The sequence below is a fragment of the Pollicipes pollicipes genome, unplaced genomic scaffold (genome assembly GCF_011947565.3).
Source record: "Pollicipes pollicipes isolate AB1234 unplaced genomic scaffold, Ppol_2.1 Scaffold_7262;HRSCAF=8765_pilon_pilon_pilon, whole genome shotgun sequence".
Lineage (NCBI taxonomy): Eukaryota > Metazoa > Arthropoda > Thecostraca > Pollicipedomorpha > Pollicipedidae > Pollicipes > Pollicipes pollicipes.
In genome coordinates, this window is record NW_023597055.1 from 13167907 (window position 1) to 13191909 (window position 24003).

The window sequence follows — 24003 nt, forward strand, 5'->3', positions numbered from 1 at the left end:
CCAGCAGTGGTGCCAGTAGCTGGTGCCAGTGGGTGGTACCAGCAAGTGGTGCCAGTGGGTAGTGCCAGCACATGGTGTCAGTACATGGTGCCAGAGGGTGGTACCAGAGGGGGCGCCAGAGGGTGGTGGCAGTGGATGGTGCCAAGGGTGGTGCCAGCAGGTGATACCAGAGAGTGATGCCAATGGGTGGTGCCGGAGGGTGACGCCAGCAGGCAGGGTGGTCAGCAGGGCCAAGCCTCACAGAGTCAGGATGTTGCTGGTGGCTGATAGTAGAGGATGGTGTCCGCGATGAGATAATGAGGGCAGGGGTTGCATACTGTTGCATCTTGATGATGTCCACATGCACGGGATTTGGACACAGCTACCTGATCAAGCACAAATAGGAGTGTTGCAGCTGAAACTAGTATGTTACAAATAATTGATGTGTTTGCTCCAACACAAACCCATCGCGTTTGCATATGCTGTCATACATCAATGTGAAAGTCACAAAAATGTTTGAAAAACATGACACTGGTAATACATGATGGACCAACAATGTAATGAGGATGGCTAATAGTGGTGAACACATCTGGGGTCTCCTGTGAAGGCTCTAACTGGCAGTTGTTTACCCACACAAACAGCCATCCATTCTCATGGTAGTAGGTACTTGATGAATGTGGCATTTCATCAAATATCTGTCATCACATCCTTACTGTAGCTTGGTCTGGAGAATGGTAGCCTCAGGACCACTGGTGCCATGCTTGGTGAGAGAGCTGTGCAGGTAGGCCCCAATTGGGTCTGCCACTGAGGCATCATGCTGCAATGATTTGAGTCAGTCACAAGGGTTATTAAACACATTTGTATGACTGCTCTTTATATGGGTGACTATAGATGAGCATAGCTGGTCATTTAGTCAATTTGCCTACTTAGTCCTTCAGGTCACAGTTTAGAAATGAGTTTGTCACAGTGTCGGAAAACTTGATGTTTTCTGGTATTAATGTATACCAGGAGCTTTTGTACTTCAGGATTGTCACTAGGTAAATGAAATGTTTTGTACTCCATGATGCAACAAAAACGCTTGTGGAAAAATTCATTTTACCTCTTTGTGTCAGGACAAAATAAAACCAGAAGGTGCAACGGCTTGATACTTGCTGCTTCCATCAGGAGCCATGTACTGATATCTGCAAGGGCACAAATCTGCACCCACCAGACTAAGGTGCCCAATAGCAAGCAGCCTGTGTTGCCACCTAGGTATTTGATAACCATGTATGGAAATATGAAAAATAAATGTGTGAATGTTGAATGAGTCACCTTTGAAACTATACCGGGCAATGAGAAACGAGTACCCGAATCGCAACCGGTCTGTACATTAGCAAAGCTCTCGTTTCCTATGCCTCTACACAGACCAACTTGAAGATGACTTAACCCACCACTAACAACGAATCACATTACTTGCCAAGGATGCAACAAACAGTCATAGAAAACCACAATGCCAATCACCTACCGCAGACAGCTGCCTACTCAAGCAACACCACTGTGTCATAGCAATGCAAATAAGAGAATCACTCGCAATTCAGCGTCGGAAGCGTCTCGACTATCAGCGGCTTGCGCCCGCCTCCCAGCTCAGGTTGGAGGTTGAACATAGCAAAACCCTCCAGTTGGTTTTAATGGTTTGCCTCCTCGTCACTGATTTGTCGAGAACATATTCTGCTCGTGCTCATGCCTTGAACAGATTTGTAAACATTTGGAGGGAAGCTGTATAGAGATGGACATCACGATTATGAAGGACTTATTTGTACTCATCCAGAACCGCCAAGTGGTTGGATTTTTGGCCACCTCCTGGTATCCGGAGCACAAAAATGTTACGGCAGCTGTGGATTTGAACCAAGTTAACTTTGTCAGTTAAGGGTGTGAAATTGAAGCTGGTAATTCAAGCTTTACAAAAATACCTTTTTAAGTTGAAAAGTGTTGCTATAAATAGCCAAAAAAACTGCTCGGAGACAGCCATCTCACTCCGGCAAAAACACAAGGACACCAGAGTAAGATGAACCCGTAACTTTGGTCCGGCAAATTACGGAGGAGGGTTTATTAAAACAAAAACATTATTAAATTGCAACCTGAATTAACATATCTTGCAATGCATCGGTAAAAGCGCATCAAAATCCGTTAATATATTGCATTATCCCCCGGAGTCAGCAGAGTGACAGCTGCGATCCCTTTTGGCCGGCCTGCACGGGTCTGTCAGGCATGGTACTCACGCTGGCTCGGTGATCGGTGAAGAGTGCTGCCTGTCTCTATTGTTCAGGTGGAACGTGCAGAGCCTTGTGTGTTGACTGAGAGTTGGAACGAGGAGGGCATAAATGCTTAGCTGTTTTTTAAAACCAGTTAGCTGATGGAGCGTGAGCACCGTGACCATGGTGGAGTGTAAGTAGCGTGATCGTGGTGGAGCATGAGTACGTGGTCGTCTGTGGCATGTTAATTTGCATTTTTTGTGTACCATTTTTCTCTGGCTGTGCGCACCATACCCATCCTCCATTTTGGAGGGTGTATAAGCCCGGTGTGCGGCCACCCTCCATTTTGGAGTGTATAAGCCCGATGGGTAATTACTCTCCATTTTGGAGGGTGTATGCAGAGCCTTTCATAAATTGCAAACCCATGTATATGCACATAAGTTGCATAGTACAGAGTAAGAGACTGTGTTGTTTCAGTGTGCCATGTTTTATACTGATGCTTCCTCTCATTTAAAGTGTTTTTACATGAATTCCTGTACATGAAAAGTGGGGTTTTTGTTGAGAACCACCTATTGTACTGTTATCTCTCAAAGATAACATAAATAAAACTGCAATGATCTGCGGCACTTGGAAAATTTTGTATTCCACTATAGAAAATTTGTACTCCACTACCAGGAAAATTTTTAGATTTTTCAACACTGGTTTGTCAAGCCTTATCTGCCAATGAGGTTTCTTGGAAAATTTAGCAACCTGTCCACCTGAGATGAAACTTTGTCCAGTTTCAATTGCAAATCTGAAAATAGTAGTTGGCTGCAGGTGGCGAGGCAAACATTTACATGTGCCTACAAGTAATCTATTGTGGTTCATAAGTGATGCAATAATTGCTGGCAAAAATGTCATCCTGCACTTAAGAATTAGCTCCAGCATTACCTAAGCTGGTTGTTGCAGCAAACAATATGTTTTCTGGATAGGAGCCATGCTTAAACCCCACAAAGCCATAGTAAGCTCAATAAATAGAAAAGCTAGCTGTGATGATTCATTGACAATGACAAAATATAAATACCATGACTGGCAAAAAATAATGGAACAAAATGAATAACAATATGTCACAGCATTTTTCTGCATTTGAGCTTGCTTGCATTCTCAAAACCAGAGATATTTCAACTCAAACCAGCTTCATTTAAAGTTGTGTCCATACAGTGGCATTGTTGAGATGTAAACAAGAAATGGAAAAATGTGGGAGCTAGCCTGCCTTACCATGGCAATGCCCAGACTTTGTCAAATACATCACTCGCATCATATAATAATTATAATGAGTTTTATGTCTCACTGACTGTTTCTGCTATTTCAACACAGACATTCATCATGTAAGAATGACATCAGGCATGGAGCAGCAGGGTCAGACTATAAAAATCCATCCACTGTGCTAGACACTTGCACAACATCTCTGCACTGCACCTCATGCTTGTGTACAGCAAACACAGACTATGCCAGGTTGTACAAAACTTACAAACCATGCATGGAAAAATGTGTTTTGAGTACTTCTACCTGATACTGCCTTTGTTACACCATAATCTATTGGAACATTGGCAACCTATGCACTAGAATCAGTGCCAACGTCGCGCAAAACTGGACTGTCCCAACGGCTCAGTTAGTTAAAGCACCTGCCTTCTGATCCACCAGCCCATCCACCCCCTTATGGTGCACAAGGTTGACTCACTTTAAGATCTGCTTGCTCAAGCACTCTTCCCTAAAAAGGCTCTCACCAAGGCATTTCTAGTGTAAATGAAATCACAAGGCCAATGCCATTCTGGCATGCACACATCTTGGTCCTGGTTTCATGGGATACATTTCATCAAGGAACTATGTTCATATGCCCTACATTATGAATATCATCTTAGTCCCGGCCATCTGCTTGTCTCTATTTCATCAAAGAACTGTGTTCATATGCCCTACCTTATGAATATCAATTTAGTCCCGGCCGTTTGCTCGTCTTCTACATTTCCTTGGAAAGACATGACAAGTTGCCTTAGCCACGATGGTCTACAAAAAGAACATCTCGACCGGACATGCAACCCAAAAAATCGACCAGCACCTGAGGCTTCTCAATGCGTATTTTGTGTTTAGTAAGACTCACCAGCATTGACGAAATCCTCACTGATTTCCAAATCCCTTCCCATGCGGGCCGGACGATGTCTTATCCATCAACGGACGTTACAAATCGTGATCCATATGACGGCGCGGATGAGACAAAATGCTTGATTTGGTGTGTACGCCAAAGCTAAATTACAAATCATGTGGCCATGATGAACGGATCGTAAAGGCCTCGATGAGATGCGCATTATTAAAAAACACTCAGTTTGCATGGGAAATATTGACTGATTAGTTCGAAAGTTTACTTGAACATTATTTTGAATGCGAGTTAAACTAAATTTGGTGCTTTCCGAGGAAATGTCATTAGTCTCACCGCACACCATCACGCTGGTTTTGTATTTGACTGCATCGCGCTTTAGTTCGACCTCGTTTGCGATGATCATGAGGATGTGATCAAACAGCGCGATAACTTTCGGCGATAGCTTTGAGGAGTGTTGCAAGACAAACATGAAATATTTTTCGAATCTGTGCAATTCACCTTTTCCTTTACATATCCCGAAGCAAAATGACTGTTTTCATGCTCTAAAAACCCATGACCTAAGAGTATATTAGTAGTACCAGTTATTTAAATGCGGTGCAAAATTTCTGCCTGCTGTTCACCTTTACGACGGCAAGTTCTCGGTATGCCTATCCCAGACCGTCAATTATCCTCAAATTCTGCTATAAATCAAAGCTAGAACTGGTAGAAATGCCGCCTAGGTCACTTGACTACTAGTTCACGGCATGTTTTACACTAAATCAGTTGCGCCTGGGGTGACATCCAACATTTCACATCTTGTTTTGCCAAACAGTTATGTCGAACGTTAGATAATGTGATTTACGTTGACTGACAAGCATAGTAAGGAGATGCAGTTTGAACTTTGCAGCTACTAATCTCTGGTAACAGCACAGCTGGAAAATTTTCATGTCTCGTCATCAGTCATTACCGATCACCGACACCAATTTTTAAACGTGGCATTGCCCGGCGTATAAGTGCTCTGTCATCATCTGACAATCATACCATCGCTAATAATAATATACCCATCAGTGGAAATGTCATATTTAGACACGACATTCATCCACAATGAACAAAATTGGGAAATGATCTCTTGCACCTTGGCATAGGTACGAGAACAGATGGGCAGGACAAAACAAAGGGGAGAGGGCACAAGGGGCTCTCGATCCCAGCGGCGAATGCATGGATGCACAGGGGCACATGTCCCCCCCCCCTAACATCCCGTTTTGAGGGCCTGACGGGTCTGGTATGTAGGCCGGAGGTCGCACTCAGGGGCTCTGGCGCAGGGTCGAGCACTCCAATCCCAGCAAAAGCGCTTTTTGTTCTTGTTGTTTATTGGAGTTTAGGGGCGCGCCGACTGCGGTGGTCATTTGGCGCCCATAACGGGTCCTATTTTACCTATCTAATAAGCAGCATAAACGGTTCTAAAGTTGGTGTGTTTGAGAAATAGAAAGATCTGTTGAGCTCCAAGAAATTGTGAGTTGTCTCCTATCATATCACTGAGGGTAAGGGGCGAGTCATGCTGTCCAAAGCAACGTTGGCGTTCTTCCACGAGGCGCGGACAAGACACAAGGACATGAAGAACGGTGAGGACAGCGCTGCATCGATGGCAGATAGATTTATCAGCTCCCTCCAACAGATAGCCGTGGGTTGCGTATGTGTGTCCGATACGTAGTCTGCACAGAATCACCACTGACCCAGCTTAGGTTTGATCTCTTTAAGCTTATTACCTTCCAACTGATCCCAACAACGCTGCCACTTGTTATGCAGGAAGGTTTTTATTGCGGGATAAAAGTCTCTGGCAAGAATAGAAAGGGTGCAAACACATAGAGCCAGCGCTGCTCGTCTGGCAGCCGCGTCAGCCACCTCGTTGCCCGCGATTCCAACGTGACTAGGAACCCAACACACCAGCCAGAGCGCCCTTTGCGCCCATCGGGCCCCGTCTACATACCGGTCAGGCACCACCAAAAGCGCACAGTTGGCTTCGTGTCGGTATGGGCCTGAGGGCCCACTTCCAAGCGATGGCGATGCAGGGGCCAGCGATTTACACTGGTTGCGTCCACAAGGACCATTAGTTTTCCAACAGCTTTTGGAAACAGCTGATTCGCTATTGGACAGCACCATACATTCGCTCTCCAAACCAAGACCCATGTTAAATGCGTCTGATCGCATGCTTTTCTCCTCAAAGACCGTGATTGCGAGAAACATTTTATTCCCGTGGAGAATAAACGCAGCGTAATTCCAAAATCACAGCACCGGCCGCAGCAGCGAAGCTCACTATAAGACGTCACCTCGGTGACGGCGTAGACGAACGCCGTCATATGACGTCACACCGGCGAACATTACCGCCTGAAGTCACTCGCGCCAGACGTCGCACCAGCAACCAACTCCACGAAACTCGTCCCATGACGTCACTCTGACGTCACCGCGGCAGCCGTGTCGGCGAATGTCGCCAGCTGGACGTCGCGACGGCTGATGCCGCGCACGTCATGTGACGTCAGCGTGACGTCGACGCGGCCGTAGCAGTTGCTCCAATCCGGGTGGTGGTTGTGGCGCTCCGCCTCCTCCGCCACGCGCGACATGAACGCCCACGCCTGGCGGAAATTGGCGAAGCGGAACGTCTTCTGGATGGCGTCCTGCTGGGCCGACAGCGTCCAGCCCGTGCCTGCCGGCAGGTGACGAGGTGACCCACGGGAACGACCAATGGACGACGTCGAGGTGGCAGAATGTTCCATGAGGAGGGAAACCAAGCACTATAATGGCATGCGGCGGCGGGGGGGGGGGGGGGGGGGCGGGAGGCAAGGGAAGAAATGCCACGGCACGCTGGTGCGAAAGGTCGCAGGGATTACGCGACCGCGTACTTGCGTACCGTACACTTGCGTACCGTTTGCAGAATACGCACAACGGGCTGGGATGGTGTCTCTGCTGACAATAAACAACAAAGGACAACAGATGTGATGGTGACATGTACAGCAAACGGACCACGCAAAAAACAACATTTCAAATGCATCCTAAATGGGCAGGTGCCATGTGCGGCCAGCGGTGTATTCGGCCGCGCCACTCCTCCTGCCCGGCACGTACCGAGCAGCGGCGCCAGGGCGTCCCGCCTCTCCTCCTCAGTGAGCAGCGCCCGCCTGCCGGTCGGCCGGCCGCACAGCGGCGCCGCCAGGCCGAGCAGACGCCGGCCGACCACGCACGGCACGCCGGCCCGCACAGACACACCGGCCGCACACAGCATGGTCACCCAGCGGCAGGCGACGGCCGATCTGGAACCGGTCCGGTCAGGTCAGGTCAGGTCCTGGGCACGGCCAGACACGAGCACAAGCTCCGTTTACGCAGGGCATTAACCGGTTGACAGGTCCGCCGTCAAACAAGTCAAACCGCGGCGAACTGACGCGCAACACAACAGCGATTGAAGGCCGTAATTGCACCAGATATATCGTGCCACTTTAACATGTTTCCATTCATATCCGACCAATGGCACCACCATTCTGAGAGGCAAGGGAAGCATGCATGCTTGTTCAGAATTCAGGCCAGGTTATGGCATTCGCCACCTTCGCTGCCGGTCTCGCTGGCTCGACTTCCGACCCGGCCACGTCGCAGATCAGCCAGGAAAACCGCGTCTGAAACTCGCCGATGGCATGTGAACAACGGGTAAAACAACACGGTCCACCCGACAGCGCTGCGAAGTGCATCTTAGTCATTGATCAGTGTATGTAGTGTTTGGTCAGGAGCGTTGTGACAGCCTCCTGTCGTAGAAATTACGCTTTATTCAGGGAACATCACCACATTCGCAATTGGAGAACAGGCACAGACTTGGGACATGCTGTAGCTCGGCCACGTAAATGGGGCAATCCAGGGAATTTACTCCCGATAGATGTCTCTGCGTGCCAAGGCCTCTGGCCGGCCGGCGTCAGTTGGGCTATTCCAACGTGGAAAGCAGACGTCAGCCGCTGATTCGCGGGTCTGGGACTGATTATTCCAGCCGCGTTTTGTGTTATCAAGTTGCTAAATGTCCTCAAATCCGCATTGAGATGAAAGAAGATTAAGAAAATTGATGTGCTGGTAAACTAAAAAAAGAATTACGCTTAAGGAATGGCAGGAACGTTGGAAGAAAGACGGCGCTCGTGGAAAGGTAAGAATGAGAAATTATCGTGCCACAACCCACTTCACTAGGTAAGATTGGTAAACATTGGAAGAAGCGTTCTGAAATAAAGTTGCGATGCAGACAAACATTAGTTTTTGAAAAAAATTATCAGGTCATTAAGTGAACAATGGCTCCAAACAAATCAGGTGTAAGTGGATGAAGTAGCGGTACTAAGAAGTGACCTTCAAAACATGGGTAAATATGCTTTTCTTTCGTGGTAAATGATGCGTTGTCAAAGCCACATCCGTCTTCTATATATGCATTGCTTTGTCTGTAGCATGGAGTGACTCATCGGAGGTGGAGGATGGGCGGCTCCAAAGGGGGGGGGGGGGAGGAGGGTATAACGGGCGTCCCCCTGCTTGGAAAAAAACATGCATCAATAATTGTTAAGCGGCTCGCGCGCAACGGAAGTGACCACCGCGAGCGTAGCGGAGTCTTGGCTCGCTGCCAGAACGCTCGCGGCTATCTAGCACGCGCCCCGGCGTCAGCGTGAGCGTCGCAGCTGGTCGTGTAGCAAGCCTGGTCACTTCGCGGGGGCCTCCCCGGGAAAAGGCCTCAGGGGCGGCGTCTCAGCGCTAGCGCCAGCAACCGCGCAGTGAGTAGGCAGCTCCCAGTGTTGCAGATGGCAGTGGATGTACAGCCATGTAGATCCACGTGACATGTGTGTACAGCCAAGTACAGTCATACGATTTAGTCAGGGAGTCCTACCCGCCAATTCGGCCGCGGAAAACACCGGAAATTACCCGGTGTTCTCCGTACAAGCGAGCGACCGAAGCGCACAGGGAGATGACTACGGACACGCGGAATGCGAGCGTGCTGGCTTTCCTTCGCAGGTGACCGTGAATATAATTTGACTCTGAACACCACCGGCCGGCGACGGCGTGGCACCATCATCTCGGTCAAAACGGCGCCCCAGGCGAACCCACTCCACGATGAGTCGTCCCCCAACATTTGCAGTGCAGAAGAGTCATGCCGTAATATCATTGCAAACGAAGACCTGGAAAAGCGTAGGGCTAAATTACGTAATCCTCTTTTGCGAGCTCCCGCTGAGGTCGGTGGTGGAGCACCGGTTGGCCATGCCAAGCCAGCTCAGGAAAATGCTGAAAAGGCGACCAGCGCGCTGTCGTTGCCGAGCAGTGTCAATGTGGCTTGTTGCTGCATGTTTTTGTCGGTGGTGTGCCATTGTAGCGTAGGGCCCCAGTGTTGATGTTGCTGCTGCTGTTGCTCATCGTCACGGGCTCTACGACAATACTGACAAGACATGACATGACATGACATGACATGGCATGACATAGCATGACAAGACTGACATGGATATGTTGTAGCCATGGCCACCACAGCCACCACCTCGCGTCCCGGCACCGCAACCATGAAAAGTTGAAGACAACAAGTTTGAAAAGCGTTCCGCTCCGATCCCATGTTGTTAAGCCCATGACACGCCCGCATTGCTTGGTTATCACGTCACCAGCAAGCGTACCAGCAACGGTGGAAAAGACCTCTTCGGACCACCAGCGCCGTCTCCTGTGATCGGACAACGCCGCCGAATTTGATGACCGACCGCCTAAACACTGTTCAGGCGGTCGAGAACACCCCGGCTCTCGCCGAAATGTCCGAAGAGCACATCCTCGGCGAGTGTTCAGCGAAAGGCGCAACGGAGGTTTCGCGCCTGCCGTTGCGCCGCCCGGAACTCGGGTCTAACCCCATGCTACGAGTGCGTTTTCGGGGCACGGTCCTGCCGTACTACCTGCTGTGCGGGCATATGCGAATGCCCCTGCGCCCTTGGGTGCCCACCCCGAAGAATTGCGCGCACTGCCAGGCCTTCGGCCACAGCGCGCGCACCTGCCGCGCCCGCCGCCCGAGGGGTATGGGGTGGGGGTAGGGCACATACCCCGCCACCCGAAGTGCGGGGTATGTGCAGGTCGACACTTGGCGAGAGAATGCGAGGCCCGGGAGCCGGGCTGCGCCACACGCAGCGGTCCCCACCGGGCGTGGGACCGACGCGCGTGACCGGCGTGGCTTGAGCTGAGGGCCAAGCTAATGGAAAGGCAAAGACGGAGTGCTCCCCGCGAGTGGGGCCTGGCCCACGCCGGAGGAGGCGTATGCCCGACCCGCGCCCCTTTCCGGGGCGGCGAGGAGAGCGGGGGTTCAGTCAATCCCGACGGCTACCCAGCGCACGGAAGGCATCATGCGGCTCCAACGGGCGCCCCAGTGTGGCCCAAGGACCCCATGGCCCGCACCCCGGCCCGTCAAGCCTGGTTCCCGGCCCCTGAGGTTCGGTCCCCGGCCCCGGGACCAGGTCCCCGGCCCCGAGGCCAGGCCCCCGGCCCCTCAGGCCAGGCCCTTCGACCTTCAAGCCCAACTGACGCCTCTCCAGGGACCATGGCCGACCAGCGGCTCTCGCCGCGCGCGACCCGGAGCCGCGTCGGAGCCGGGGTCGTCGACATCTGGCTCCCCCGGTCCAGCGTAGGAACAGACCCTTCAGGGCCCAGCCGGACGGCCTCCCCGTCACCCGAGCGGGGAGCACAACCCCGCGGATCACCGGGGCAGCCCTCCCTCTCCCTGGTTCCCGGCAGACGGACCCGCACCGGGACCTTAAACACGCGCTCAGCCCCTCTGCATGGTCAGCAAGACGGCCTCGCCCACGCCCCTCCCCTTAAATGACCCCTGCATTCAATGAATTCGTACTGGAATTTTTTCGTAGGAAAAAATCGTGGAAAACCACGAATGCACTATCACCCTGAGAGTTTTACCGGGAATACACTGTAACACCGCACGTTTTTTCCGCGGAACAGCCTGCAATATCAAGTTGTTCCGAGAAAAAAACTGCAACACCGAAAGTTCTCCGGATGAACACACTGCAACATAGGAAGTTTTCCCGAGGAACACGCTGCAACACCGAACGTTTTTTCCGAGGCACAAATTGCAACACCAAAAGTTTGTCCAAAGAACACACTGCAACACCGAAAGATTTCCCCAGGAACACACTGCAACACAAGTTTTTTTCTGACAAACACACTGCAACACCGAAAGTTGTTTTCCGAAGAAAAAATTGCAACACCGAAAGTTTTCCGGAGGAGCACACTGCAACACCGAAAGTGTTCCATGGAACACACTGCAACAACGAAAGTTTTTCAGAGGAACAAACTGCAACACCGAACGTTTTTCCGAGGAACACACTGCGACGCCGAATCTTTTCCCAAGGAACATGCTGCAACACCGCAAGTTTTCCTAGGAACACAATGCAACACCGCAAGTTTTCCGCAGGAACACACTGCAGCACCGGAAGTTTTTCTGAGGAGCACACTGCACTACCAAAAGTTCTTTTCCGAGGAAAAAACTGCAACCCCGGAAGTTTTCTGGAGGAGCGCAATGTAACACTGAAAGTTTTCCCGAGGAACACACTGCAACAACGAAAGTTTTTTCCGAGGAACAAACTGCAACACCGCACGTTTTACCGAGGAACACATTGCAACGCTGAAGGTTTTCCCGAGGAACATGGTGCACCACCGCAAGTCTTTCCTAAGAACACACTGCAACGCCGCAAGTTTTCCCCAGGAACAATGCAACACCGGAAGTCTTCCCGAGAAACACGCTGCACCACGAAGCATTTTCCCAAACAATATGCCTCATTGTATGGTCAGTAACTCATGCCAAAAAATTGATGTCCTTTTTGCCCACTGTCCAAATTTCTCATCCACTGATTTGTAAAAAAAAAATGAGACAGCGCATTTAATTGTTAGCTTGCTATGAAACATCCTGTCGGGCATCTGCATGTCATGCTGTGAGGTCATGCTACATTCCCATCAGGAATGACATGACGACCCAACAGATAAGCATACAATTTTACACGGTTGGGCATATCCACGCTAACCACATTGGGCGCACTGTCAAGTTTCAAGTTTCACGTCAGGAGGAACGCTAACGAAGAGCGTGCTGGAATGTTTGTGCGCTGCAATAACTTGTTCACTTCGTCACGCCTCTTTTCTATGTTGATTATTAGCCGGATGTTAGTATCCTTAGTTGATCTGTGTAATCCACTCTGGCATACGGCGTTTCTGCTGCATCGTTAGGCAATCACGCGCGCACTTAGAATCGCGGACCGTAGACTGTTCTAGAGCGCCCCTAACCTGTGTCTGGAGGTCACCCGCCAACGCCCGGCGACCCAGCGGTAGATAAACTGACGCATAGTGCGTAGCGTCAGACGAACAGAGAGATAGGAGGCTCAGGCTAGCAAGAGACGAGATTCAGACGTGGTCCGACCATGAAGAGGGTCGCGACGCTGCATCACATCACAACGCCAGCGTAATGTGGCCGAATATAGACAACCTTTTGACGTCCATTCTTGAATGGACAATAGTGAGAAGAAGGGCACCAATCACGAGGGCGAAGGGCTACATTGGTGCCGTGACCCGGATCAAGAACAAGCGGATTCTCAACGCCGAACCGTCTTCTCGTTTTACAAGATACGGCTATCGAAGTTCAGGTTCCGGCCCGCGCGATCCATACGAGTTCCGGGATCACGGGAAAAGAGAAGATTATTTGGCCTTTCAGTACCTGTACTGGATGGAAGCTATCGCAAGACAGCTTCGCAACTGATCAATCATCTTCCTCGGACAAGCCGCCGATAAGCACGGAACGCGACGTAATTACACACGCCGACTTCCGGCCTTCCACCCTTTCCCTGCTTATGTCGGGAGCCCCATGTTCCTGCCCTAAGTAAGAGTTGGCGGTTGCCGTAGTTTTGGCGCGAAGACTTCCCGCGTTTCCCGTGCTTCGCCGGCGGCCCGCTACGCGGCGCCTCGTCCCCTCCGCAAGATGGCGTCGCCCGTCCTGGGGGGTTAGCCGGAGCTGACCGGTCGGGTTCTTTCCCTTCCGTACCCGCCTCCGGCCGTCATCGCCTGCCCCGTGGAGAGATGCCGGGCGTCGTATGCCGCCTCCTCCATGGCGACGCAGCGCGCCAGCCTCCGCCGACACCTGCGCGCGGGCCACGGCATCTCTGTCATCAACACGCCGTGGGTCTGCGCCGGGTGCCGGCAACAACTCACCGCGCGGCCTTCCCGGCATCGCTGCACGGTGCCGGTCCGGGCCCGGCGGGCGGCCGGCGGCGAACTGCCGCACGGCTGTCCGTGGTGCCGGGCCACCTTCACGACGCGGCGCGGGCTGCTAAACCACTGAGCCCGCTGCCCGCGTCGGCCCGACACCGAGCTGGCCCGGACCGTCGACATCGGGGTGCCGCAAGCCGGGACCCCACCGGAGGCGTTGCCGCAGCGGCCACCGGCTGCCGCCGGCTCGCCCACGGACTCACCGCGGTCCTGGCTCGGCGAGCGGCTCGAGCGAGTCGCCGGCCTCCTCACAGGCCGGCGGCCGCCGTCAGCGACGCCGGAGCCGCCTCCAGAGGGGACGCCTCGTCGACCATCGCCGCTGGCCCGACTGGGCAACGCCCTGCAACGGGCCGGCCTCAACCTGGGAAGCCGCCCGCCGCGGAGGGCCTCGCCGACGACGGCAGCGGACGCCACATCTACTTCGTCGCCGGCGAGTGCCCCAGTGCGCGCGCGCCGGGGCGGTAGGCCCGAGCCGGCCGGCCCTTCCCACGCCGCCGCGCATGTCGCCGTCGCGCCACGCCCCGTCCCCCGAGGTGGTGTGCCCCGTGTGGTGGGACTGCTCACCGGTCAGGCGGCAGCGCACACGGAGTCCGCCGGCGTCCCCGGCGCCAAGCCCGGTGTCGCTGTCGCTCCCGCTGGCGTCCCCCGGCGGCTCCCCACCCTGGGCGACGCCGCCGCCGGCAGGCACCGTCCCCAGCGACAGTGTTCTCGCAGTGGCCGCCCGTGCCGTCGCCTGCGCCGCTGCCGCCCATGCGCGCACGTGTGTGCGCGGGGTCGCCCGTACGCGTCCCCGCGCCGACGAAGAGTGAGGCGCCCTGCAGCCGGCGGCCGGTGTTGGCAGTGGAGAGGAGGCCTCGCCGGAGTGTGCCCGCGGTGTTCCCCGTGTGCCCCCCGGTTTCCTCCCGCTGCCGTCGCTGCCACTTACCCTGTTTACATGGGCAGCTGTGATTCGAATTGAGCCGGGACTCGTCCTCGATCCGAACTATCTGGCCCATGTATACACTCACGCGCCGTTCCGCTGATTCGAGTCGTGCGCTGGAGGAAATCCCTTCCCGTGAGAGGATCATCTGTTTAGGAAGGGATTTCGTTCGAATTATCAGTCGTCAGCTGTCTAAACGACACGAGAGAAAAAAAATGCCTGGCGCACGCAGTTCTGTTCACGGCCATTTCAGCTTTGTTTGGTGTTGCCGCCTTTCCACGGGTTTTTAGCTATTGCTCAAGACGATCCAAGTCCAAGATGGTGAAGGAGAAGGGAAAGAAGGTGAAGTTGACACCATGCTCCTAAAATTACTCTAATTATTGAGGGCCTTAAGTGGCTAGCGGCACAGAAATGCTCACGTAAAAGCCTGTACATGCTAGCAGGGGTAAACAAAAATCTAGGCCAATGGGGAGGCAAGGAGTGAGCGGTTTAGCCAATCAGATCTTAGACAGTACTATAAAAGAGGAGTAATACGGCGGATAACGCGTCAGTTTGTGCTCCCGAGTGCCACGCGCAACATCGCTCCACACCAGGTAAGGAGGGTGAAGAGTGAGTTCCAGACATAGTTTTTGTGTGAGGAGGACCAATCGTGCTCTGCATATTTACTCCTCGTCTGCTATAAATTATTTTCTGGCCCTCACTCCTCTTCCTCTTTACAGATGAACCAGTATACGGCCTATCCACGGCCAGGCGACCACATCACCCATCCCACCGGCGGTCAGCCACTTCATCAACGGGACTACTTCTTCGTGATACAAGTACCCGCGGATACTGACATACTTCAAAGCGCAGAAGAATGGACGGCAACAACCAGAGGCCAACAGGACATCCTACACCCCCGCGATCCAATCCTCCAAGTGGGCAAGATACGGAGGAATACGAGCAGTGGCTCGCCGAATACGATATGGCAGCTCAAGCTCAGGAACGTGACGAACTTCACGTGGAGGAAGACCTTCATGGAGTGGATCTGCAGCCTACCCCTGAAGAAGATGGTCATAGCCGGCATTCAATGGCACACAGGACTCCTCCGGGAGGAGCACTACCAGCCGACGAACAGCGACCAGGTCCGCCGACTCCTGATAGGGAATTTCAAGTCTCGGATGACGATCCCCCGTCACCAACCATCGGCAGCGGAGGTTCAAGACACGGCCGACGTGTTCCCCTGCATCCAGCTCGCCCTCCCACCACCACGGACTCCATCCCCTGCGGCCAGCAGGAGCCCAGACCGCACGCCACAGACATCGTTGACCAGATCTACGAGCCAGGACAATACACCGGTTCCTTCGTCACCTTCATTCTCCCAGGTCAGTGGACGGTCAAGACCGGCAACACAAGGTGGAACGGGCTCGTCGTCCAGCACCCGTCTCGACCAGATTCTGGACAACCCACCGGAGACGCCGGGCAGCAGGCGTCAACTTCAAGACATCACGACCCAGCTGGAGCACGATCTACGACAGGCGAAGAGACCACGGACTCGGCCGACAACGGACACACCCACATCACCCTCCCCAACCCTGGACAGAACCGACACAGAGCCATCACCCACGCCCTCCGTGTCCTCGGGTGCCCCTCCGACCTCCTCGACCACGCACTCCTCACTTACCAGATTATCCGCAACACTTGGCGCTGGTTGGTATATCTCACCCGCTATGGCCTACACCGTGCCAACCTATCTGGTGACACCCATCCCGCAATGAAGTTCCTCAAAGAGATCCTTCTCAAACTCGGAAACCTACCCATCTACCTGACACCCCCATGCATCCCACAGGAGGACACCACAGACGGACCAAGACAGCTGTATCGTGGGGGTTACTGCAACCCAAACGATGAAGACCAATCAGCAAGCAGCGCCGAGGACGCCAGAAACCAACGACGTGACGCCAGAGGCACCAAGAGACACGCCAACGAAGCAGACTACATCCGTCAGCTGGTCCAAAAATACAACACACCGACGGTGGGAGCATTCATCAACAGCCTCTCGGTCCAGGAGTTCGACACACTCTACAACCTGACGCCGAATTTCAAGGAACGCGTAAAGACAGTGATCAACTTCGAAGAAGCTCAGAAGCTCAAGAAACGAAGAACGTCCCGCTACTGGTCTACATTCCAAGACACCTTCGGCGAATTCAACACCCATTCACCCATCTCGGCCACCTACAACTGGATCCAGCACCTGGCGGCAGCGAACAACGTCGACCTGGCGGAACTCCTGGCATGGACAGAAGTGATTGCCGACAAGATGTTGACCAAGGTCAATACTCTGCTACTCTTCGGCCCCACTACAACTGGCAGGACCCTCATCATCACTTCACTCCTGGAACTCCACAGCCCTACACGCCTGACAGCGATGAACAACGCCAGCCCCTTTTACTTGGCGCGGTAAACAAGTTTCTGGGCGGGCCAATGAGTGAGCGAGCGCAGTACTATAAAAGAGGAGCGGATTACGGATAACGCGTCAGTTTGTGCTCCAGTGTGTCACGCGATACATCTCTCCGCAACAGGTAAGGAGGAGGAGGAGAGAGGTGCAGGGATAGTTTTCGTGTGATGAGGAGAGCTATCGCTGTGTGTTTTCGCTCCTCTTCTGCTATAAACTACCTCTGTGCGCTCACTCCTCCTCTTTACAGATGAACCAGTACCTGCCGTATCCCCGCCCCGGAGATCAAGTACTTCATCCAACAGGCGGACAGCTCCTCCACCAGCGCGACTACTTCTTCATTATCCAGCTTTCTGCCGACGTCGACGTCATCCAAAGTGCAGAACGATGGACGGCCACCACGACCGGCCAGTCGGACCTCCTACACCAGCACGATCCTACGCTCCAAGTGCACAAGATTCAGCGGAACTCGACCACTGGCTGGCCGAGTACGATATGGCAGCTGAAGTTGCGCAACGTCACGAACTTCATGTGGCAGAAGACATTCGGTCAGTGGATCTCCAACTTACCCCTCAAGAAGATGATCATAGCGGGAATCCAGTGGCACACGGGTCTCCTGCGAGAGGAGCACTATCAGCCGACGAATTCCGACCAAGTGCGTCGTCTGTTGATAGGGAACTTCCAAGCGAGGATGAGCCTCCCCCGTCACCACCATCGGAAGTGGAGGCGCAAGACATCAACGACGTACTGCCGTGCCTGCAACTGCCACTTCCACCACATCGGATTCCATCCCCTGCGCACAGCCCGAGCCCCGCCTCCATGTCAGCGACATCGTCAGTGAGATTTTCGAGTCAGACGGACAACACGTCGGCACATTCACCTTCATTTTACCGGGTGAATGGACAATCAAGGCGGGAAACGCAAGATGGAATGGACTCGTCGTCCAGCACCCGCCTAGACCGTATAGTGGACACGAGCCCGCAAACGCCAGCAACGCGGCGGAACCTGGAGGAGATCGAGTCGTACTTGAACCAGGACCTGCAGCAACCCAAGAGAACCCGAACAACACGAACGGACACACCCACGTCACCATCCCAAATCCCGGCCCAAACAAGCGCCGTGCCATCTCCAACGCCCTCCGCGCCCTCGGCTGCCCCCCCCCCCCCCCCCTTCCTCATCGACAACGCACTTCTTACATACCAAGTTATCAGAAACACTTGGAGATGGCTGGTTTATCTCACCCGCTTTGGCCTACACCTTGCCAACCTTTCTGGTGACTCCCATCCCTCAATGAAATTCCTAAAAAAGATCCTTACCAAACTGTCCAACCTTCCCATCTATCTCCGTCCCGCATGCGTGTCCGGACGTGATGCCGTCGACGGGCCGAAACAGCTGTACCGAGGCGGCTACTTGCAATCCGAATGACGAGGACCAGTCTGCGAGCACAGCGGAAAGCTCCAGGAACCTACGCCGAGACGCTCGAGGGACAAAGCGTCATGCGAATGAAGCGGACTATAACCGCCAGCTGGTGCACAAGTACCAAACGCCCACCGTCGGACGTCCGTCAATCTAGCAGCAGATTGATATCCAATTGCCAGTTGGATATTGCGGGGCATCTCGATTGCCTCCAAATTTGGTGTGCAGGACCTTCTCAACACGCTGATTCCGAAAATAACAATCTTTGGGGTGGAATTTTGCGTCATTTTCGAGTTATACGCTGCGTAACATCCCAATGTGATATTGCGGGGCGTCTCGATTGCCCCCAAATTTGGTGTGCAGGGCCTTCTCAACACGCCGATTCCGAAAATCACTACCTTTGGTAATTTTGCGTAATTTTCGAGTTACACGCTGCGTAACATCCCAATGTGATATTGCGGGGCGTCTCGATTGCCCCCAAATTTGGTGTGCAGGGCCTTCTCAACACGCTGATTCCGAAAATAGCAACCTTTGGGGTGGAATTTTGCGTAATTTTCGAGTTATACGCTGCGTAACATCGCGATGTGATATTGCGGGGCGTCTCGATTGCCCCCAAATTTGGTGTGCAGGGCCTTCTCAACACGCTGATTCCGAAAATCGCTACCTTTGGGGTGGAATTTTGCCGACTGCATGCCGAAGCATGGGACGGCACACGACGTGCGCGCCGGGCGCTGATTGCCACCGACCCCGTCCTTACCCAAGCGCTGACGGCAAGCAGCCTCGTCCCCACGCGTCACTGATGGATTTTGTTGCCCGCATCCCGCACTGCTTCATGCGGTGGATCAGGCAGGGGATGGAAACGAACTGGAGCCGCGGCAATGTATCGCTGATGATTCTCTTCCTCCGTGAAGCGACGTTTTTACTGGCATTGCCTGTCGCGTGTTCGTACTCCTGTGATGGCCGTCACGCGAGATGACTGGCTGGCTAGCGGCGAAGATGTGTGGCAGGGTCATTGCGCTGCGTTGCATCAAATGCTCACAGGAGAGCGGCGTGTGTGACCCCAAGAATGTCAGGAATCATAAGTGCGAGAGAAGCAGGTGATGGTGGCTCGGAGAGTGGTGTTTTAGAGCTTATTTATTGTGAGGTCCGATGCGCACAGTTCATAGTCAAGCATTGTATCGTATGTTCATTTCCATATGCCGAAAATGTAATAAAGTCAAACTTTTCTAGGGTGTTGTTGGTAACGTGAAATACACTTCAATGTGTGTGTGTAAAATACACTTCATGTGTACAAATTGCAGGAAATACAACTTAAACTTGACTGAAGTCCCAAAGTAGTCGACTTTTCACGAACCCACGGATACGCTTTAGTACGGTCACAAGCATCAAAAGCAGCGGCAGCGAGAATGATCGCTTTCCATTTGTGTAATGGTGGGATGATGTTTCCTGACGAGACATTTTTCCGGGAACGATTGTCCAAAGTCCAATCGAAACCACGAAGACGGATCAGCTGTCCGTACAACAGTGTCCAAAAATCAGATTGCCAAGTAAAATTCCATGTACAAAATACCGTTGCTCATTGCAACCCATAGCTGCACCTTCCAACCCACGGTACTGCACTTCCTCATCCTTGACAAATTTTTAAAAGGAAAGCAGCAAGCACGTGGACAACTACGGAGAATCGCGTAATTAAGCAGCATTAATATATTGCACGTTTAACTACCATTGGGACAGCTTTCTAAAGCTGCCACATTCTACGCCTTTCAACTCCAAAGGCCTTGCGTACAAAATTTAGAGGCAATCGAGACTCCCGCAATATCACATCGCGATGTTACGCAGCGTATAACTCGGAAATTTGGAGGCAATCGAGATGCCCCGCAATATCCAACTGGGAATTGGATATCAATCTGCTGCTAGATTGACGGAAGTCACCGTCGGAGCGTTCATAAACAGCCTGACTGTGCAAGAGTTCGACGCCCTCTACAATCTCACTCCAAACTTCAAGGAGCGCGTCAAGACGGTCATTAATTTTGAAGAGGCCCAAAAACTGAAGAAGAGGCGCACAACCAGATACTGGTCCACGTTTCACGAGACATTCGGCGGGTTTGACAAGAATTCACCGATATCTGAAATCTACTATTGGCGCCAGCAAATGGCTTCCGCCAACAACATAGACCTCGCAGAACTCCTCGCCTGGACAGAGATCATAGAAGACAAAATGCTGGCAAAGGTCAACACGCTGCTACTCTTCGGACCAACAACAACCGGGAAGACATTGATCATCAAATCATTTTATATAGCTTTGACTTCTTCTCCCTTTAATTTTTGGATTGCTCTCAAATTCTTGCGGAGAATGCCAAGTTCCTTTCATTAAGTTAATACTGAAACACCCCAGGAGTGTTTTTGCAGACATTCCTCAAATTAGGATGTTGGTTACTTGTCAGTTTAATTTGTATGAGAAAGGTAACTTAAAAATTCCTGCATGATATGAAGGATCAACAAATATAGATCATTGCAGTCAACTCGGAATGTGAGCTTTTTTAATGATAGGACCGAACTTGCCCAATGATGGGGTCGAAACATCAAGAAAGCAAATGTGAACACTGGATGAAAATATTTGTCATCATTACTCTGCTAAATCCAATTTGTGTTCCATGTGGAAGAAAGCGGCGCATAAACTAACACCTAACACGATGGCACATGCCACATGGAGAACATGTTTGTGGCGCATATCATACCTGTTTTTGTACTGGTGATTTAATATGTTACCTTGGTGCTTTTTGTGATGGGTGTCTGCAAGCCATGAGGTAGGTAATTCAACTGTTAAACAATTCTTGCAGAGAATACCAATAGTTTCATGAAGTGAATACTTAAAGGCCCCAGGATTGATTTTGCAGACATTCCTCCTGTGACTTGAACATTTGGTTGGCCACCTATTGGCTGGAGGGATGTGCTGAATATTGGTGACAGGCTCGTTAAGGAAATATGAAGTTACATCACACTGGTAGACCAACTGGCAAGGAAGCAGGGGCTGGAATATTTGCTTTTGATGCAATTAGGCTGTCATTGCTTGTCAGTTAAATGTGCATGAGACAGGTAATGCAATAATTCCTGCATGATGCACAGGATCAACAAATATAGACAATAGGTCATGGCAGTGCGGAATGTGAACTATTTTTGATGATGGGACCAAAGTTGCCCAATGATGGTTTCAAAACATCAAGAAAGCAAATGCGAGCACAAGATGAAAATAGCTGTCATCAGTACTCTGCCAAATCCAGGTTTGTGTATTTCACGTTTCAAAAGGGCATAAATTAAGAACACCTAACCTAATGACACATGATGCATGGAGAACATGTCTGTGGTGCAAATCATTATCTATATTTGTAGCGGTGGGTGAATATGATACCTTGGTGCTTTTTTGTGATGGGTATCTTTGCAGACCATGAGGTGGGTAACTGAACTGTTGTAATGAACAATTTGTTATGAATTTTGAGCCAGGATTGCTTTCATCATGAGACAGCTCTCAGGCTGTTCACATGTTATGATCTTTGGACTGCGCAAACACAGCTGTTTGTGTCACCTAGCCATTAGTCCATATCAGCCCAATGCTGTTGACTGCAGGGATATCAAAGCAGTATTTCAACCCTAGTATGTCAAAAAAGCAAATAGCTGCGTTCTGACTTGCCAGTCCATGCCAAGTCGGAATGGTGATGCTGCCCTCAGGTACTGATGCTGCATTTGGTGGGGAAAGACCACATAAATGCCCAGTTTTTGCCACTATGTAGCATTCATGAGTGATTTCTGTAGCTTAGCTCACTGTTGCAAGCTCATAAATGCATTAGTGTGTGAGTAGGAAATGTGTTTCTTGGGCTGCACAGAGTAGATGACATGATGCTGGGTGGCCCATCTGATCAGAGTGTGATTAATTTGTGAGTGTCATTGGCCAATACAAGAAAATGCTGATTTCCTGCTAGCCATTGCATGGCAGCAAATATTCAGGTGTCACGGGCTTCAGGTGTATCTTAAATGTCATCCTAAATGATGTCAGCCAGAACAGCAAGCTATGATCTACATTGCAAGATAGGAAGCAGTAGCCTTGTTTGCACTTTTTGGAGCTATTGTCATGCATGGATGGTCTGACGCATGTTACTTTAACATCTGTCGTTGCCATGAAGCAGCTTAGTTTTATTTACCAGTTCACTTCCTTGCCATTCTTGATTATATACCTGTGATCAAAGGAACTGTTCCTACCAGAAATATATGCTGGAATATCTGTAAATTAGTTTTTCCTGTTTTGTGCAAATGTATGCGATCCTGCTCCTTGTAATGCACAATGTTCACATGTCTCAGGTCCGCTACTAAATTTTTCATATAACACTACCTATGTGACAGATTTGGCAGTGTTGACTACGCAATTTTTGTTTCAAGTGTTATGGCTTGTGCTGTAGCTATAAAGCCTGAGTCCCGCACGGATCATTTTTCCAACGGAGTCCATATTCCTCCTCGCCCTCAAAGCCGTCTCGCGCCCACCATGGCTCGTGACATTCGCCATCCATACGCAGAGTACCGGCTTTTTTCTTCTTTTGTTCAGTTCGCCTCAAAACCGCAGTTTTCGCCCATAATCCGTTCCTTGATTCGAACTACGCGGGATAAAACTATCGACCGTTAATCTGACGTAAAGCCGGTTTCGCCCATGTAAACGCCCCTCGCCGAGAGGGTTAACGTCGCATGACCCGTTCCGATCTTAATAAGAATTATCCTCGGCTGCCCATGTAAACCGGGTAACTAACGTCGTCCATCCGCTCGCCCCTCGTCGCCCCCTCCCCACTCCCGGTGTCACCTCCGCCACGCCGTGTGCCCCTGTACCCCCCAGCTTCCCCCGCTCCCCTCTCTAGCCCTTCGTCGGGGTCATCGGGTGACTCGAGCGGTCGCCGCCGCCACCGGCGGCTGTACCGGACACGGCGACGTGCCGCTCATCGCAGACTCCTCCGCGGCGACGGCTCGGCCTCGCCTGACTCCTCGTCCGGCGACACAACCAACCCGTCCCACTGCCCACCCCGCGCCGGGCCGACCGGACCCGAGCCGACCGGCGCCTCGCCGCCATCCGGCGGCCGTTGCGCCCTCGGACGGGAGCGGCGTGGGACGCCCGGCCCGGCCATCCGACCCGCTCCCCCCCCCCCCCCCTAGGCGGCCATTAATCAGCGGCCAGCCAGCCCGACAGGCAGGCGAGGGGGCCCGCTGCCGGCCACGTGCGCCGCGGCGACCGTTGGCGGGCGTCCTAAGCGCACCGTCGACCCTAGGGATCGCGACCCCCTTTGGCCTCGGGCGCCTTTGGGCCCTTCCACCCACCCATAGCCGAGTCCCCGGCGGAGAAGGGTTATGATCGTCCGCCTGACATGTGCAGAAACAAGCTGAAGGCCATCAGGAATAAGTACAATAACTTTAAGAAGAGCCAGGCTCGATCAAGAGCTGGAGTGCAAGACATTGCCAACCAAGACCGCATCCAGCAGCTCCTGGGAGGACGACCGCCGGTCAACGTGGCCACAGCGGCAGTCGAATTAACGTTCGGGCAAGCAGAGGACGCATCGGATGGTGAGAGAATGAGACCGCACTCGCCCCCATA

The 24003-nt window shown here is 52.3% G+C and overlaps 1 protein-coding gene across 2 annotated transcripts in view; it reads right to left on the reverse strand.

The window, feature by feature from the left end:
- Window positions 1-6536: 6536 nt before the first annotated feature.
- LOC119114077 (pterin-4-alpha-carbinolamine dehydratase 2) overlaps window positions 6537-24003 on the reverse strand; it is a 38134-nt gene continuing 20667 nt past the window's right edge. The window contains exons 3-5 of one of the 2 annotated variants that reach the window (XM_037238298.1): window positions 7914-7982; window positions 7441-7625; window positions 6537-7024 (exon numbers count right to left, since the gene is read on the reverse strand). In XM_037238298.1, coding sequence (XP_037094193.1) covers window positions 6771-7024; window positions 7441-7597 — 411 coding nt within the window. In that variant the 5' untranslated portion in view covers window positions 7598-7625; window positions 7914-7982 and the 3' untranslated portion in view covers window positions 6537-6770. Of the gene's footprint in view, window positions 7025-7440; window positions 7626-7913; window positions 8815-24003 lie in introns of those variants that run through there. The other variant, XM_037238299.1, reaches the window with a different exon arrangement.